This window comes from Mytilus californianus, unplaced genomic scaffold (assembly GCF_021869535.1).
Source record: "Mytilus californianus isolate M0D057914Y unplaced genomic scaffold, xbMytCali1.0.p SCAF_7, whole genome shotgun sequence".
Taxonomy (NCBI): Eukaryota; Metazoa; Mollusca; class Bivalvia; order Mytilida; family Mytilidae; genus Mytilus; species Mytilus californianus.
In genome coordinates, this window is record NW_026262723.1 from 107,732,108 (window position 1) to 107,753,361 (window position 21,254).

At 33.4% G+C, this 21,254-nt stretch overlaps 1 protein-coding gene across 1 annotated transcript in view; it reads left to right on the plus strand.

Moving 5' to 3' along the window:
* The first annotated feature begins 2,330 nt into the window (after positions 1-2,330).
* The window catches only part of LOC127709627 (guanylate cyclase 32E-like), a 43,397-nt gene continuing 24,473 nt past the window's right edge, over positions 2,331-21,254 (plus strand). Inside the window, exons 1-8 of the mRNA XM_052215231.1 lie at positions 2,331-2,348; positions 6,320-6,659; positions 9,876-10,025; positions 12,150-12,325; positions 13,803-13,944; positions 15,613-15,758; positions 16,436-16,535; positions 16,964-17,033. Of these exons, the coding sequence (XP_052071191.1) occupies positions 2,331-2,348; positions 6,320-6,659; positions 9,876-10,025; positions 12,150-12,325; positions 13,803-13,944; positions 15,613-15,758; positions 16,436-16,535; positions 16,964-17,033 (1,142 nt within the window). The remainder of the gene's footprint in view (positions 2,349-6,319; positions 6,660-9,875; positions 10,026-12,149; positions 12,326-13,802; positions 13,945-15,612; positions 15,759-16,435; positions 16,536-16,963; positions 17,034-21,254) is intronic.

The following is a 21,254-nucleotide window of genomic DNA, read 5'->3' on the forward strand; positions in this document are numbered from 1 at the left end:
AGGTTACATACCAATATGTTAAATGTGCTCTTCTTATATATTTTATTAATACAGATTATGGAAACTTGTCATTGTGTGTACGTAGTCTGATTAGGGAATGTGTTGGTAATTATATGAATTTTGTACTTGAGAGTTATAGTATTCGTACTTTTTCAGAGAAAGAGTTCAAATTATTTGTATTATTTATCAGCAAAATGTAATAGAATGTTATAAGTGCGCACATGTTGAAGTTATACATATAAGCACTTTTCAGTACATGCCCAAATGGATGTGTTTTATAGATCATGTATTGTGTAAGAAATATTCAGTGAAATTATATCGTTTGAGTGATTTACCCATCTTTACAACAATGTGTTCTCTGTAATCACTGATGGAGTCGGAGACTGTCTGGCTAATAAAACAAAAAACGGACATAACCATCAAATTTGAACAACCAAATATAAAACGGAAAACGATACTAACTGCAAAAGAAATAGACCCAATGTAATTAATGTTGCAAAATCATATACAGCATATTTTGATCTCATCACATGCAGTGACAGACCGATACCATGGTGTTGCCATGATTGACAATTAATCTTTTGAGCATGTCAGCCATTAAGGTTTGTATAGAATGAATGTCTCGTAACATAAATAGAATGTAATGCAAGAATATATAAATGTCAACCATATGATGAACTATACAGTGCGCGATATAGAAAAGATAAGAAAAAGAATACTAGACAAATCAACCAAGTGTTTTTTTTATATATATTCATTGTAATCGTGTTGTCTATAACATATTTTTTGTTGAAAGACTGACAAGGACGTTCCATTGTAATAATTTCTCATTCCAAGTTGACATTTTAGTGGCATCTTGATATTTTTCAGTTCCAAGTTGACATATTTTAGTTGCAACTTGACATTTCCCAGTTCAATCCAAGCTGACATATCTCACTTCCAACTTGACACTCTCACTTCCAAATTGACACTCTCACTTCCAACTTGACACTCACACTTCCAAATTGACATTTTTTACTTTTTACATTTCTCACACCCAAGATGACATTTTTTACTTTTTACATTTCTCACACCCAAGATGACATTTATTTCAAAGTTTAAATTTGGAACAAAAGTAAAGGTTGCCCTATGCGTGTAACATAGTAAGTGTTGTCCGATATGTCCCCTGTAAAAGAGGTAAATATTGTCCGACATTTCCCCTGTAACAAAAGTAAATATTGTCCGATATGTCTCCTGTAACAGAAATAAATATTGTCCGACATGTACCCTGTAACAGAAGTAAATGTTCACTGATATGTCTCTTGTAACAGAAGTAAATATTTTCCCTGTAACAGAAGTAAATGTTGTTAGATATGTCTCCTGTGACAGAAGTAAATATTGTCCGACGTGTTCCTGTAACAGAAGTATATATTGTCTGATATAAACCCTGTAACAGAAGTAAATATTGTCCGACGTGTTCCTGTAACAGAAGTAGATATTGTCCGATATGTCATCTGTAACAGAAGTAAATGTTGTCAGGTATAACCCCTGTAACAGAAGTAAATAATGTCCGATATGTTCCTTGCTACAGAAATAAGTGTTGTCCAAAATGCCCTTTTTAACAAAAATACTTATGTTTTGTCCGATATGTCCCTTGTAACAGAAGTGAATGTTGTCATAAATGAATTTGTAGCAGAAATTAGTGCTATCTGTAACAGAAATAAGTGCCGTCCGTGTCGTCCGATATGCCCTTTATAACAGAAGTAAGTGTTGTCAGATATCCCCTCTATAACAGAAGTAAGTGTTGCCCGATATGCCCTCTATAACAGAAGTATAAGTGTTGTCCGATATCCCTTCTATAATAGAACTAAGTGTTGTCCTATATGCTCTTTATAACGGAAGTAAGTGTTGTCCGATATGCTCTTTATAACAGAACAGAAGTAAGCGTTGTCCGTTATGCCCTCTATAACGGAAGTAAGTGGCGTCTGGTATGCTCTTTATAACAGAAGTAAATGTTGTCCGATATGCCCTCTATAACAGAAGTAAACCTTGTCCGATATGACATTGTCCTCTATAACAGAAGTAAGTGTTGTCCGATATGCCCTATATAACAGAAGTATAAGTGTTGTCCGATATGCCCTCTTTAACAGAAGAAAGACTTAGTGTTGTCCGATATGCTCTCTATAATAGAAGTATAAATGTTGCCCAAAATGCCTCTATAATAGAAGTGAGTGTTGTCCGATATGCCTTCTTTAACAGAACTAAGTGTTGTCAGATATTCTCACTATAACAGAAGTAAATGTTGTCTGATATGACATTGTCCTCTATAAATGAAGTAAGCGTTGTCCGATATGCCCTCTATAACAGAAGTAAGTGATGTCCGATATGCCCTTTATAACAGAAATAAGCCTTGTCCGATATGACATTGCCCTCTATAACAGAAGTAAGCGTCGTACGATATGCCCTCTATAACAGAAGTAAGCGTTGTCCGATATGCTCTCTATAACAGAAGCAAGTGTTGTCCGATATGCCCTCTATAACGGAACAGAAGTAAGCGTTGTTTGTTATGCAGTCTATAACGGAAGTAAGTGGTGTCGAATATGCTCTTTATAACAGAAGTAAGTGTTGTCCGATGTGCCCTCTATAACAGAAGTAAGTGTCGTCCGATATGCTCTCTATAACAGAAGTAAGTGTTGTCCGATATGCCCGCTAAGCGTTGTCCAATATGGTCTACAATATTATATTGGAATGATATGAAAAAATAAGAGTACTGAATTACCTCGTATTCAAAGTGCAGATATGTCTCGAAAGATAATAAGGAAATGGTCTGTAAAATAATTTGAGTAAGTAATTAGAAAGTACGGACCCTGGCCTCATTATGGAGTTTCATATATGGTTACTGCATAGACTTTTAACAAGTCAAACTCATAACAATGCGTTGGTTTGCCCTTTTAAAATCCTGGATCCGCATCTGAAAATGTTTTACTTTCTCGTATCGCTAAAAAAACTTTCCAATTCTGCATTCAATTCTTCAATTTACAGAAAATATGGTCCGAAGATAAAGGTTTTTTTACAAATTTTCCTGTATAAATTGTTTGGTGGTTGGAGCTAATTAAAAATTGTAGCCGGTTTAAAAGAAATATGCAAGTTTCAGTAAATCAAACAACTCTTCAATGCCAGACAATACAAATAAATGGAAAACAATCTTTCTGAACAGTATCATGATCTTCTTACATATGCCAGCTGTTTTAAGTTAATATTTAAAGAATGCTTGCAAAATGTAGGTTAATATTAAGTATCTGGGATTTTGTAAAAAGATGTCATGTCGAAGATTCTGTTATTGCATAATGTCTTTGCAAAGATTCTATTCGTCAATCCAAAATTAAAAGGTGTACTTAACATTGGTATACTGACAGTTTAATTTGTAAAATAAGTTGCAGAACAGCTAAGGGTAAACCTTGTGAATATGGTCTTTAAACATGTACATTGTCCTTGATAAAATGTCACCCTTTATTTTAATAAGAATAATGATTGAGCAATGATTTATTATCGTTATCTTCTTGGTAGCATTGCCTTGCTTTGATTAGCAATTCATTGTGAAATGTTAGACAAGCTGTCAATTTAAGAATTAATACAAAGTCTGATAACAAGTCATGATATCATATTATTACATCCATTGTACCTTTGCTGAATTGACACAATAACATCTGGAGATGTTGCTGTTTGTAGAACTTTGAATTAAATTGTGTTGACATTGTAACATTTTGAATTTCTTTTATCCCTCAAGACGTTAATAAATGCTAATTCCGAGGAATTAAAATGAATACGGGCTTGTAATAGGTTTTTGTGGATTTAAAACTACGAAGATAGCAGCAATATTGAATAGAAGATTTATTTAAATCAATGTCCATTATTCCTATAAAACAGATATAACGTCGATTGTAAACAGCAGCTTTGGAAGCATTTGTTTTGTGAACAGTGCATTTGAAATCCTGCATTGAAGGGATAAAACCCTTATTGTATGTAGGCTAAAATTTACAAATTCAAGCTTCTGTTGTGTTTGTTTTATCAGAAATTAGTTTCTACACAATAAAAGCAACAACAACAAAAACCGAACACATATGAAAAATAGAAAGAAACAACCGGACATACACTAGTAAAAAGCAGCCATATTATGTAAATGTACGAACGGAGAAGAGAGGAGGTCACATGCGAGATTTGTATAATTAATCAACGAAAACAAAAAAATTGAAATCTAAAATTCTCAAAACAAAAATCTTATTAATTCATGCACTTGAAATTGTATAAATCAATCATAATATAAGTTCCATTAAACAATATTAGATTATTTGAAAATGCATTTGCATAATGTAATACAATTTTTAACAATGTATTTTAGAAAACCTACGTATTTAAATTCATCAGTTAACCTTATTTGGTAATGGGAACTGGAAACCAAATGTATAATTATCCAAATTGAATACCATTTCACTTACTCTTACAAAATCTACGATGCACCAATATGTCTTTTTAAATTCTTTAAACAATTAAAATATTGAAAAGATCAGCAATCGTTCATTTATTTAAATATTATGGTGAAATGCGTAGGAATCTCTTTAAAAAAAGCAATTAAAATTTAATCAATATATTGATTGCTTACGCTTGAGAAATGTTATATTATAGTAAGACCAATTTGATACAAAATTTAAATCAGAATTACAGGCTTTAAATTGATTATTGATACTATACTTTTCTGAGCTGATGTAATTAAAATGTGATACAGTACTAATGCATCGAGGAAGTCTTAGTTTCTTGCTTTCGTTCTTAAAACATTGGTCCTATAGGAGTTCTATTTGTTAGCGTTGAACACGATGCTAGGAAGCATCGATAAAGTTTTAGGATTTTTTTATTTTTGTTTTTTGAAACAGACATCTTTTAAAAGTTTTGTCGTTTAAAGCAATGGTCGGAAGCATCGGAAGAGTTTTGGGATTCTTGATTTCTTTCTTGAAACAAATATTCTATAAGAGTTCTATTTGTTAGCGTTGAATGCTCGGTACTTGTAAGCATTTGTTGAACTGCTGTCTTTGTTAATCAGACGCGTTGCCTATATCATTCTTTGTTCTTGAAAAAAAAGTTCCTGTATATTGAGACATACGGCCTGTTGTGATCCTTGTATAATATGAATTTGAATATGACATTGTATAGATATACATATGCATAGACTTCTCTACATTTTTTTTTTCAGTAAAAGTGGGTGTCTGTGTTTGTGACATATTGTATCCCACATCTCCTTTTGTTTAAATTCTGAGAGAGGGTTTAATTTATGAGTTTCCTCACATATCTTCTAGTTTTTGTTTTTGTGAATTTGTTACATTTATGATAGCTTACCGATATTGTTGGGGTTCTCTGTGTTTTTGATTTTTATATTTTCTTATTGATTACTAATAATTTTACTTCTTAAAGAAACACATTTTTTCTCTATGGAAAAATGTTAAAATCGTGTTAAATTATACATTTCATGTAGTTTAAACTTTAGACGAACGTTTTTTGGCTGATAGTTAGTCATTGAATCCAGGCGTGAATCTGATATACAATAAAGGTAATCAAATCGAACACCTTGACCTGATTTCAGAAAGGTACACATCTATCTCATTGTAGACAGCTACCTAAAAATAAAATCTTAGATAGGGATAAGAGATTATCCGAGTATAATAAGTTATTTGCTATATTTAATTGTCAAAGTTATCAGTATTCTGATAATTTGTTACTTTAATACATGATCTATTTCGTTATCTAGATTATAAAAGATCTATTTCAAGTTAATTTATAGGTTTTGATAAAATAAAAGAATATAAATGATATCTCATCATTCAAATCAAATGTATTTTTTAAAGAATGTACACTATTTATTAAGAATGGTATCGAAGGAGTTTTTCGTATCGTGTATCTTGGAATGCACAATCAAGTGAGAGAGGGAGAAACAATCGAAATATCGTAACATTTCATCGTCATACGTAGAAAGTTAAAGATTTCGAATTATGTGTACTTTCCCTTCTCAGAGAATTTGTATTCTAACTTCTGTTGAAACGTATAACATGTCTATGAACATGATAAAAAAAGGAATGTACATGTAACAATAGTTGTGTGTGTACTCAAATTGTTATACTATGTACTTTAAGATATTCGTTCAATAAGGAACTTATCAATAAGACCTAGTCTAAGATCACATTTTATCTATGATTATATAGTGTAGCCAATATCTTTTATATTTCAACCATAATTAGCAGTAAATGACCATCTGTTAGACAATTATATTGTTTATTTGAATGATTTATTTCAGAGATGTCACGACTCTTCAACCTCAGAACCGGATATTTATCATGATAGAGAGAGACGAACATTTGTTCGGATTCAGCCGTCCACATCTAAAGTTTCCAAGTCTATCATATCACTTATTCAGCATTATAAATGGAAAATTATAACAATGATAGTTGGTTCATCTCCGGTGTGGAATAAGACTGCCGACAGTCTTTCCATCTTGGCTAGAGAAAGAGGAATCGCAATAACCCAGATCGAATCTTTTAAAGAGCCTTACAGTGTTATAGTTCATGGACAACAAACTAATGAAAATAATTCTAAAATGAGAAGACTGCTTGACAAAACCTTCAAACATACCAGAAGTAAGTGGTTAATTGATCATGACAAACTCGTCCATTATACAATTACACATCATAACAAGGGTCTAATGTCTCTTCACAATCATAAAAGCTTCCCCGTATAGAATGTAACTCTGTATAAAAAGTCATATAATTTGAAACACAATAAGATGTTTTTTAGCATAATGCATTTGTTTTGTGATTATGGATATCACTTATCGAAGGAAATATTTGCATTAAATTAGTATAGATTTTATGACTTTGTTTTCTAAGGATAACGAACTATTATACGGAAACGTTATAATAAAGGCGATATTTCCTTTGTCTTTAAGCATTTCTCAATAAACAAAGCTCGAAAATTCGAAACATAAACTCATTATCAGCTACGATTAGTGAGAGATACGCTAATATTCGCCCAGTACAGATAGTTTTTTTATTTACTAGAATAAGAATTCCACGAGATAATGTTTTGATTCAATAAACGTGCTAGATTTAAGACATGAAACGACCGACCTTTTTCGATGGCATCTAAAAATAAGGGTATTTGGAATAAAGTTTTTCTTGGGTTGATTGGAAGAAAATTATGTTGACTTGTACATGTATCTTAATGTCTAAACAATACCCCTAATTGATACGATTAACTAATTAACTGATGGCCGACACAGACAAATAACGAATAAGAAACAAATATTATCTTTTATTATTAATTCAAAATGCAGAATTTGTGAAAGTAAAAACATACGGAAAAAATGAAGATGTCCTTGCCAAAAGTAGTTCCGTTCCGCCTTTTGCCATATACTTCTTGGGTGAGTACGAGTTGTGAAAATGTGATTCACTAAAGCCATCTCTGGGATTGAAACCTAAGATATATTTTATAGCAGTTGACCCCCTGAAATAAGTCTGGGTGTTAAGTATATAAGCTTGCTCACTAGGGTTCTTTAGGTAACTTGTGTTTAGGTTCAAAACGTATTTTGTGCTTATTTGTATATATATGAAATCACTTTTTTTCCCCCTTTCTTTTTTTATTTTTTTTTGGGAGGGGCGGGGATTTGGAGACTAATTGACTATGTTTTGTGATAATTTTTTCAGTATTCTTTAGATTCGTATATTGTGTCTTATTATTAGCCAAGATCTACAACTTATATAATTATCATCAAAACATCCACCATCCTTAATCGTGCAGTTAATTTATTCCATATTTAAATATTCATCAAAAGGTTATTGTCTTGTAAAATACCATCATAACTTAATTGTAACATTGGAAACTTAATTGTGCAGTAAAGCTGAAGATTTTCTAATAAACGCAAAGTGATTATTTTATCGTGATACGTACGTTCGAACTCGTTTAAGGACTATACTTAAGGGACAATCATTTTGCACTGCTACTGGATAAAATATTATCTTGTATTAAAATAAATAACCTAACAAATAAATTGGAAATAATTGTGAATGAATAATTAAATAGATAGGCATGTAGCTTTGTCTTAAAAATCGTTCCTTGCATTGATTGAAAATAAGTATTCATGCTGAAAGAAACTTACAGCTTCATCTCAAAACATCTAAGGGTTCTCATCTAACCGCGCGAAAAAAATTGTGGCGAGGTCAGCTTTCAATTGTGTTTTAAACTCCGTAAATATGTGTATGATGGTTAGAATCGGGACGTAAAACCTGACACCTTGTGTAGAGAGCTATATACGCCATCTTGAAATTATTACGTAACAAAAGTAAGTTTTGATTGGTTTCAAGATGACGATGCTTAAAACGTTAGATTATATTAGCTTAAATGGGTTATACAGTCGAGAATAGAATTATGGTTATTCGAGACCCGATCGGTGAATTATATTGCTTTAGAACCGCGGTTTATACACATTGCTGGTTAAGCACACGGGGGAAAGAAAAAAAAAAAAGGGGGGGGGGGGTTTACGCACATGTGTGTAAGGGTCACTTTTTCGAAATGGAAAATATATCAATGGTTACAATTTCATGGAGATTATATAATTATGGGTAATAATACATATATTTCAAAAGGTCATAAATATTCATCTGTTCAGTTGTCTGTAAAAACTATGCACTCATCTCTTTATAAAATTATTATTTAGAAATGATTCATGTTGTTTACATCAAATTAAGATGTCAATTGTACACTGATTGCTTGGAAATATGTAAATGGGTGATGACTAAATATGTTGAATTATGGTTTATATTGTGCTTAAATTGAATGTAGCATAAGTTAAATTCAATATTTATGACGTCCTCGATTCCGCGCCATATTTTTTAAAATAAAAAATGGGTAATACAGCAACTCTAATTCATAGCTCCTTTGCTTTTTTTATTCGTTGTAAACAAAAATAAACGTGAAATAGCATATTTTAAACTGGTTTTAGTGGTAAAAACATTATCAGATATGCTTCCATACTTGTTGATTGTTTTTTTTTCAAAATTGAAATAAGGTTATTAGTTATGTTGTGGCTTCAACGTTGGGAGACCTGCCATGGTTAAGCAGAGCACAGTTGATACTTATATGAATATACTAAATACATTTTGATCTGTACCAAATATCAGATGCTTTTAGAATATACAGTTTGTTTCTGGGTTGGATAAACATGAATGTAGTAAAACAATAACCATGTTTCCTTATGGTTAAAGAAAAAAAAGCTGCATGTTTGTGTCGAGATATTTTTCTCACAATTCACAGAGACAAAATGTAAAAAATAGGACCAACTCATTTCACGATTGGTAATGCAATTACCAGATTTATAAACAGGGAGAATCAGACACAGACAGATAATATGATAGACTGAAAATGCAAAATTATTAGATTGGAAACATTTTTTCAAAATTGTTTAGTTTGTTTTGTTTGGTATTGGTATTAGCTATAGATTGTTTTGTTTGGTATTGGTATTAGCTATAGATTGTTTTGTTTGGTATTGGTATTAGCTATAGATTGCGTTTTTATATTATTATATCTACTTACTTAGAGTTTTTTCTTTCAAATACAATTTGTCAATTCAATATAAAGTTAATAATAATGTATTGCTGCCCTACTTATTTTGTTTTATATTATCTATATAAATCATTCTGCAGCTATCCGTTTGTCATTGCAATGTTCCTAAGATGAGATACCTGTCCTTGTGTTAAACGGTATTTTGCATGTCAGTGAATAATACTTAATTACTTAGATAATAGAGAATGAAATAACAGAAACCATTTAGTGGACTTTATCTATTGATTTCATTTCAGTCTACGTTTTTCTGGGAGATTATCATGCCTTGATTGATTTTGTGAGGGCCATGCATGCCAAACCGGAAACGAATACTGGAGAATATGTAGTAATTTCAGCCGATCAGAAGCCTTACTTCCCAGGCAGCGACAATAAATATTTCCTTAGGCGTATGTATTGCAATGTTAATATCATTTAGCAACATAATTTATAGTATCAGTGACATACATTACATTGTCAAAGACATAAATGTGCAGTTTTCGTGACATATTTACGCATCAGCGAAACATTTCGTTTTCATGCTGTGTCTGACAAATATTATTGTCTCAGTATCTACATGTAGATAAAATACAAATTTCTGCAATAATATAACCAAACAAGATTTACAACACATCAAGTATCCAATGTTCACAATTCTGGTTTAACATTGTCATTGAATATAACATTGTACACTGTACAACAAAGACATTTGATTGAGTCTCCGTCGAATAAAGGCACGAACTATAATTATTATCCCCAAATTAATTAGTTAATTGATTAGTATATTACAATTTTGGTGATTTATTTATATTATATTGATAGCGACACTTATAATAATGTTAGTGGTAGTCGCGGGAAACATACTTTATCTAGTATTTGGAAGTTTCTTTGAACCAGCTTTATGAAGCTGTGAATATTCTCAAAGTGGTACCTTGTACTGTAGTTGTCTTTTTGTTACGGGATATTTGTGTGCTTGTTGCTGATCTGATTTTCTACCCGATGTTTATAGATTGCTATCATATTTTGCTGTTATACCACTGACCCAGGTGAGGAGAGTGTTGAGCGCTTTTAAACATGTTTAACCCTTTCACATTCTGTATGTGCATGTCCCAAGTCAGACACCTGTTATTCAGTGGTTGTCGCTGGTTGCTGTCTGCCATACTCGTTTTTCGTTTAGTGTTTTTATCATAAATGAGACTATTGGTTTCCTCTTTTTATTTTTTGTACAGTTTGTCATGACTAACTAACTATACGGTATATATTTTTGCTCATTGTTGAAGACTGTACAGTGCCCTATAGTTGTTTAAGACCTCGTCCTTTGGTCTCTAATGGCTATTTGTCTCATTGGCAATCATTCAACATCTTCTTACTTTTATATTAGTGGATTGTATTACCATAAAATTGAGAATGGAAATGGGGAATGTGTCAAAGAGACAACAACCCGACCATAGAACAGACAACAGCAGAAGGTCACCAACAGGTCTTCAATGCAGCGAGAAATTCCCGCACCCGGAGGCGTCCTTCAGCTGGCCCCTAAACAAATATATATATACTAGTTCAGTGATAATGAACGCCATACTAAACTCCAAATTGTACACAAGAAACTAAAATTAAAAATAATACAAGACTAACAAAGGCTAGAGGCTCCTGACTTGGGACAGGCGCAAAAATGCGGCGGGGTTAAACATGTTTATGAGATCTCAACCCTCCCCCTATACCTCTAGCCAATGTAGAAAAGTAAACGCATAACAATACGCACATTAAAATTCAGTTCAAGAGAAGTCCGAGTCTGATGTCAGAAGATGTAACCAAAGAAAATAAACAAAATGACAATAATACATAAATAACAACAGACTACTAGCAGTTAACTGACATGCCAGCTCCAGACTTCAATTAAACTGATTGAAAGATTATGTCTTCATCATATGAATATCAGGCACAATCCTTCCCGTTAGGGGTTTAGTATCAAACCATCATAACATATATGAGAAGAACATAACCCGTGTCATGCCAACAATCTATTAAATATCTATTAAATACATGTGTATAAAATTTCCAATAACATGTACAAAGTGAGAGACTTTTTATATAGATATTACAGTGTGTGGCCGGGTGGTTATCGACGTGTTTTAGGGTCAAAACACAAAACTTTGAGACAGCCTATTGCGTAGAGAATTAAAAAACAATATCATGGGAATTATACAAAAAATATCATAAGTCGCAAAAGGACATAAAGACTAAAGGACGAGCAACATTTAACAATTATATGCCTCATAAAAGCAACAAAACAAGTTGAGTATCATGCATTTCTGTAATTCCCGGAATTGTTTTTTTATATCACATGCATTTAACGAGATACACGTCAATGAGGCAGAACCAAAAATATAATAAATTCCGATAATACACCAACATACATAAATGATCAAGAGTCAAGTTGAAATAGGAATCAATTTTTCAAAAACCAGAAAAAAAAAAACTCCACGAACCTGTTGCATGGCACTTATTTAATATGTTTAACTTTAAATCATTTACAGAACCGTATGAAAACGAACTTAAAGAACGCCACATTAAGGCCTTTCATCCATTGATGTTACTCGCACCAAGAGCTGCAACCAGTCCTGAGTGGGGCGAATTCCTTGATGATGTTAGAAAGCGAAACACGAAAAGTCCAATAAACCTACCTGTATTTCCAGCAAATCTTAATACCAAGGTAACACTGTACTCTCAATAGTACGATAATTCGTATTATTATACTTCATGTCAAAATGCCAGATTTTGATTGGTTAATACGAGGGAGACAATTTACTCTATCCCATGGCAAATACTATATTACCCTTCACGGAGACGCTTGCTCAAGTGCTCGCTTTGATAAATACGGATGATTGTTATGTACAAGACGACATAGTTTATTACTTTGAATTTGAAATTTAATAGACAGTAATAACAGTACATTCAGTATAATAAATCAAATAACACATATCTGAGAGGATGATAGAGCAGATTGTTACCCGTCGATAAGACATTGTCAACCTTGGCTTCGCCTCAGTTGACAATGTTTTCTCGGGGTAACAATCTGCTCTATCACCCTCTCAGCTATGTGTTATTTATATAGTGTCTTATACATTTATTATAAATGTGTATGTACTTTCAAGCTAAGGACCGGTATAATATCATTTAGCAATCACTGTCAAACGTGAAAATTGAATATCGGACGCAGCAAGTTTATAAAGTGTTATCTTTATTTTTTATTTTATTTTATTGAACTTGAATTCGCAATACATCTTTGTAACAAATATTATTTCGGTAATTTTTTTATACTGCACAACCAGGTCAAGGTTCATCCAATTTTATTTTATAACAGTTCATACTAATGAACAGACACAGCTGTATCATTTCACTTGGTATCATTTCAAGGCTCTGACTTTGGATAGTGAATAAAATGAGATGGGTTGTATGGTAATGAGACAGCAACCAAAACGACAAAGATAACTCATTGACTTCTATATGTCAACTTTAACAATCATACAGTACTCTACAATTGACAGGTGTCTATGAAAAAAGTAAAATAACAAAAATACCGAATCCCAAGGAAAATTAAAAACGTCAAGTCCCTTTACAAATGGCAAAATTAAAAGCATCAAACGAATGGAAAACAACTGTCATATTCCTGACTTGAAATATGTCAAGCTCTAAATCATCATTTTAATCCTGGTATTTATGATGAGTTTATATTCATCCCCCTTCCCGGGTCTAGAACGTTGTGAATAAATTAAGTAGAGAATATCAAAGACCTGTCACCAACACCGAAATCTTCAAATAACAAAAGCATTAACAAACGACGACAGATCACGAATGACACGAGGTTTCTGACTTGGGACAGTCAAATTGACAACCTAATTTGAGTTACAGCGAGGATCTAAAGTCTCTTGTAATGCAGTTAACCATCATTTCAGGTCACAAACCATGTATGATATCTTATCAATTAAAAAATGATTTATATCGTTTCATTGTAATATACTTGTATAGTTGAAATAGAAAATTAAGGATTTTGTAATAAACTTAAAACTATTCAATTTATTATTATTTAACTTGTTTACATTGGAATTATACTGGATATATATTTAAGTCCTAATAGTAATGGACCAGTTTTAGACTGAATATTGATTCTTGATTCTTTGATTTCACAGCAACAGGTACCGATATTTGCTGCCTATCTTTATGACGCAGTTAGAATATATATAGATGCTATAGAGGAGGTCCTCAGACTCAATGGATCGATCTCAAACGGTAGTGCAGTAGTGGGGGTGATGAGAGACCGAACCTACAAAAGTAAGAGAATAATTATTCATTACATATAAACAAACATAACGTTTCTTTGGAACACAACACATGTTCTACTACATCCAATGACAACACATGTTCTACTACATCCAATGACAACACATGTTCTACTACATCCAATGACAAAAATAGGTTAAATTACAGTTTAAAACACACCATTCAATATATTTTTCAACATTACAATATATCAATAAGTTTATAACGTCTTTGCAACTTTTTATGTAGACCTACGACAGTAAATTGTGAAGAATTGTGCGAACTTTAGAATTATCTACTCCTTGGAGACAATGATAAACATTCAGTAATAAACATTTGAATATACTCTTTAATTTGAGTTCGAATGTTACTGATGAGACTTCAGTAGGCGATAAGCGGATTTGGCGTAAAATGATATTGGTATATCGATAGAATATTTGTTTAAATATTTCTGTGAGATCTCCCCGGCGTTGTTCTATCATTTTTACATAAAGCTAAACTTGCAATGTGAAAGAACATGACAAATAAAATACAATAAGTCAATGGAAGAGATACAATCCGGAATGAGATAAGGATGAATAACACAAATCATTTAAAATCCATAATATGAATCCGAAACAAGACCCAACCCTTTAAAGAAAGATAATTGTTTATATTATTTTCTGTTATCAAAAACAATAAATAATGTACATCCAACGACGTTTTATTATGTAAAAACAGGGAAATCATTTGTTGTGTCGATAAACGTTAACAATAGTAACTTTCTTCGGTTATAAATTTAAGGTGATACATGTGTATCAAGTTATCCGTCACGTTTATCATCAATCCAAAGAATCAAAAATACCAACCCATGTAAGAGATGAAAACGAAGAGGGAGAAAAGATCTCCATTTCTGAATGTTTTGTTTACAGTTTACGTGTGGGAACATAAAGAGACAAATTATCAGGTTTTTTTTCTTCTTTTACTTATTAAATTGTAAATAAAAGGATGGCTTCTTTATAACCATATTTATACCCAGCATTTTTAATCCTATTTTTTTCAGTCTTTTCTATGCGCCACGCCCATGCAAATGAAATGGTTGGTTGCTACCTTATTTTAAGAAATTATTAAAAACTATTGAAAGATGCGAAAATTAAAATTTATTATTCAGTACATCAGACACGCGTTTCGTCTACATAAGATTAATTAACGAAACTCGAATTAAACGAAAAGGGGATGGGGAGGCTCAGCATTAATATCTAAATGATATTTAAAATATTTACGACAAAATAGTAAACCTGTCGACTGCTGCGCGTTTTAGCTGCCCCTGCGTTGTTTTTTTAAATGATACTCGATGTTTAAAACAAACTGATACGAAACCGCAATAAAAAGCCAAGGCACGACAAAAAGTGAAACATTCAAAAGAGGAACCAATTTTAATGTCTTATTTATACTAAAAATAACAAAAATAACAAACGGAAACGAAATATGGCTTGATTGAACTGTAGTATTGTTTTGTCACAGTGCTGCCTTCACCCATCTCGACTGCCCATATTCAATGATAAGATACTGTTAATGTACTTTTATGATTATAATATTTTACAGGTATACAAGGATATGACTTTTACATTTTACAGATATACAAGGATATGACTTTTACATTTTACAGGTATACAAGGATATGACTTTTACATTTTACAGGTATACAAGGATATGACTTTTACATTGACTCTTATGGAGATTCAGAGGGCAACTATTCCCTTTTAAGACTAACGGATACTGATGGTAAATTATCATTAACACCCGTAGGAGTTTATCAAATGAACGCCACCGGCCACAAAATACCAGTAGGTATAGATAATCTTCATTCATATATATAAATCTTAGTTCGTGTCAACTGCAAAATAGATAATTGAAACTACTTGCCCTTTACAATTAATGTAGCGAATTGGTTCAGGCAGTTTGACAAATGAAAGAGATTGGTTGATCATATTAAACGGCGTTGCAAACATTTATACATTCCGATTTGATTTTCTAACATCATCATATTAAAACACTTTTGTATCGCAATTATTTCAATAAAAATGAAGCCTTATCACAATTTCATTATTATTCAAAATATGCTTCACCTGTCATTGGCATTAAATACTTTGATGCCGACATATCACATGGATAATGTTAGACCCGACCTTGATGGTGCTTATCCGAACTTATCCAGTCCATTTCCGGTTTGCTAGTGAAAACAATTTTCGTCTACAGGAAAAAAAAGCTTTTAACAAGGATCGTTATACATGGCAAAAAAGCTTTTAACAAGGATCATTATACATGGCAAAAAAGCTACAGACGTTCCACGTACGTCATAAAAAACCGTGATAATAAAAATGGCGATTGTTGGGTTGATATAAATTAAACGTTGCATCAACAGGGAAGCAATCCTTAAGTAAAGATGAATCAAAACTTCTAAAAACATAAACTTCTTACCCTTAATAACAAACTAATGTTTTATAATCATTATTTATTACAGTCATTTATCGAAGAACGTAAAGTAAAGTGGCTGTTAGGATACACACCAAAGGATCAACCTCACTGTGGATTTGATGGTGAAAAGTGTCTTCACCAAATAGGTAAAAATCATATATTTGAAAAGTAATGGGTGTGGAAGTATCTTCCGGAGCCGTAGTAATAATTACTGTACCTGTCATATTGCTTGGTGGAATATAGTTGTAATATTCAGTAGTTGTACAAACGCTTATGTAAATGAAATAAACAGTAATGGCCAAGAATTACAATCATGTGAAATTTGGATTTAAAATCGGCACTTATTTCAACTTTACACTATTTATGAAACTATTTTTTTATTTGATTTGATTTGATTTGATTTGATTTGATTTGATTTGATTTCAATTTTACAAATTCTAGTTGTAATTATTCATCCATTACATGTATGTGTTGTTTGTGATACAATGTACATAATTTTTTAATTTGTTATTAGTACAAGTTAAAACGTTTCCACTAAAAGTCAAGTGTTTGAATCTTATGTATAACATTGTAGATTGGAGAATAGCAACTATATGCAGTGTAGTTGTAGCAGCAATGCTAGTTGCAGGAGGTTTTGTGTTAAGGTAAATTTATTTTAAATAAGTGTGAACAGATAGAAGGAGACTATCAAAACCCATATCTGGATCAGCACCTTGATTGTGTTTCAAAAATCGAAAATGTAAAACAGTACAATAAAAGAAGAACAATCGCTTAAATCATCATAATTTTTTATTATATAACAAGGTCAGGAAAATGATTTCATTTATTATATATTTTATTTATGTAAATAGTTTTTTATGAGAAAGATTTTTTTTACTATAGATGCATTTTAGAAGCCATGGTTTTGTATGTTTGTCTTCAACTTCTGACATTTGATTGTCCCTTTTGGTATCATCCGGCTGTCTTTTGTAAAGAAGCTATTATTGAATTTAACAAGACTTAACGAGTAGTTTTTTTTTATTTTTTAATCTGACGTTGAAAAGTTTATGTTGTCTTCAACCAGTGATCACATTGAATTATATTCTATGTCATCAATTATCATATATGCAAATGAATGAATAGCTCTTATAAATCCACTGAACTGATATCAACATACGTTTAAGAAGGCTAAGTACAACTTTGATCCATCCTTAGAATCAGTAATAAATAACACTTTATAGCCAAAAGATCAAATAAAATGGAAATAAAAGTTCTCTATAATTCTTAGTCAATGTAATCTGAATATTTAAAGTGCCCATCAAGTCTCGCGTTATAAATTTTAAAATTTAAGTGCTCCAGGAAGAGAATTTTCGTATCATTCTGGATGCAGTATAAGAATCTATCCATACTAAATATAGATCTTAATTGTAGCATTCCAATTTTATAATTTAAAAATTTGAGGTTTTATGTAAGTAAGTTTTTATACGTCATCTTAATAGCAAAGTTTTATATAACGATTGCGGTTGTAGGCTTGACATCATAAAACCTTGGTTATACCTAGTGTTTTAATACTATATACGTATCTAAAAATATATTAACCCAACCCAAATCTAATTGGAAAACGGATTTATTGTTCCAGATCACGAACTAAGGAATCATAAATGACTGAGACAGCATTACGTGTTTTTTATGCAATGTTTATTTCGTTGGTTTTTTTTTTATTTCAACAATTTTCTATCAAAAGAACTTTAAGAAGCATGTCAAACTAAACTATTGTTTTATTCACATAGACATACATGTATAGTAATGAAAAAATACGGATATTATATAGAACCTCACCTCAACTGTCAAAATTAAACGGTCTACCACCAGAAACATTGTATATACACAATGGAGATGTGGTATGATTGCCTATGAGACAACTATCCACCAGAGATGTGGTATGATTGCCTATGAGATAACTATTCACCAGATATCAAAGGACGAGTATGCACATGTAATCAACTAGAGAGAAAAAAAAACATACCGTATCTCTACAAGCATACCGTACCACTACACCGTACCACTTCATAAATTCCGTACCACTACACACATACCGGACCACTACACACATACCGTACCACTACACACATACCATACCACTACACACATACCGTACCACTACAAACATCGTACCACTACAAACGTACCACTTCAAACATACCGGACCACTACACACATACCATACCACTACACACATACCATACCACTACACACATACCGTACCACTACACACATACCGTACCACTACATACATACCGTACCACTACAAACATACCATACCACTACAAACATACCTTACCACTACAAACATACCGTACCACTACACAAATACCGTACCACTACAAACATATCGTACCACTACACACATACCGTACCACTACACACATACCGTACCACTACACAAATACCGTACCACTACAAACATATCGTACCACTACACACATACCGTACCACTACACACATACCGTACCACTACAAACATACCGTACCACTACAAACATACCGTTCTACTACAATGATTGCCTATGAGACAACTTTCCACCAAATATCAAAGGACGAGTATGCACATGTAATCAACTAGAGAGAAAAAAATATACCGTACCTCTACAAGCATACCGTACCAGTACACCGTACCACTACATACATACCGTACCACTACAAACATACCGTACCACTACAAACATACCGTACCACTACACACATACCGGACCACTACAAACATATCGTACCACTATAAACATACCGTACCACTATATACATACCGTACCACTACAAGCATACCGTAACACTACAAACATACCGTACCACTACACCGTACCACTACACCGTACCACTACAAACATACCGTACCACTACAGACATACCGGACCACTACACACATACCGTACCACTACACACATACCGTACCACTACAAACATACAATACCACAACACCGTATCACTACATACATACCATACCACTACACACATACCGTACCACTACAAACATACTGTACCACTACAAACATACCGTACCACTACAGACATACCGTACCACTACACCGTACCACTACATACATACCATATCACTACAAACATACCGTACCACTACACACATAACGTACTACTACAAACATACCGTACCACTACAAACATACCGTACCAATACACACATACCGTACCAATACACACATACCGTACCACTACAAACATACCGTACCACTACACACATAGCGTTCCACTACACACATACCGTACCACTACAAACATACCGTACCACAACACCGTACCACTACATACATACCGTACCACTACAAACATACCGTTCCACTACAAACGTACCGTACCACTACACACATACCGTACCACTACACACATACCGTACCACTACAAACATACCGTACCACTACAAACATACCGTACCACTACAAACATACCGTACCACTACACACATACCGTACCACTACACACATACCGTACCACTACAAACATACCGTACCACTACAAATCTACCGTACCACTACAAACATACCGTACCACTACAAACATACCGTACCACTACAAACATACCGTACCACTACAAACATACCGTACCACTACACACATACCGTACCACTACACACATACCGTACCACTACACACATACCATACCACTACAAACATACCGTACCACTACAGACGTACCGTACCACTACACCGTACAACTACATACATACCGTATCACTACAAACATACCGTACCACTACACACATAACGTACTACTACAAACATACCGTACCACTACAAACATACCGTACCACTACACACATACCGTACCACTACACACATACCGTACCACTACAAACATACCGTACCACTACACACATAGCGTTCCACTACACACATACCGTACCACTACAAACATACCGTACCACTACACCGTACCACTACAAACATACCGTACCACTACAAACATACCGTACCACTACACACATACCGTACCACTACACACATACCGTACCACTACAAACATACCGTACAACTTCAAATCTACCGTACCACTACAAACATACCGTACCACTACAAACATACCGTACCACTACAAACATACCGTACCACTACACACATACCGGACCACTACAAACATATCGTACCACTATAAACATACCGTACCACTATATACATACCGTACCACTACAAGCATACCGTAACACTACAAACATACCGTACCACTACACCGTACCACTACACCGTACCACTACAAACATACCGTACCACTACAGACATACCGGACCACTACACACATACCGTACCACTACACACATACCGTACCACTACAAACATACAATACCACAACACCGTATCACTACATACATACCATACCACTACACACATACCGTACCACTACAAACATACTGTACCACTACAAACATACCGTACCACTACAGACATACCGTACCACTACACCGTACCACTACATACATACCGTATCACTACAAACATACCGTACCACTACACACATAACGTACTACTACAAACATACCGTACCACTACAAACATACCGTACCAATACACACATACCGTACCAATACACACATACCGTACCACTACAAACATACCGTACCACTACACACATAGCGTTCCACTACACACATACCGTACCACTACAAACATACCGTACCACAACACCGTACCACTACATACATACCGTACCACTACAAACATACCGTTCCACTACAAACGTACCGTACCACTACACACATACCGTACCACTACACACATACCGTACCACTACAAACATACCGTACCACTACAAACATACCGTACCACTACAAACATACCGTACCACTACACACATACCGTACCACTACACACATACCGTACCA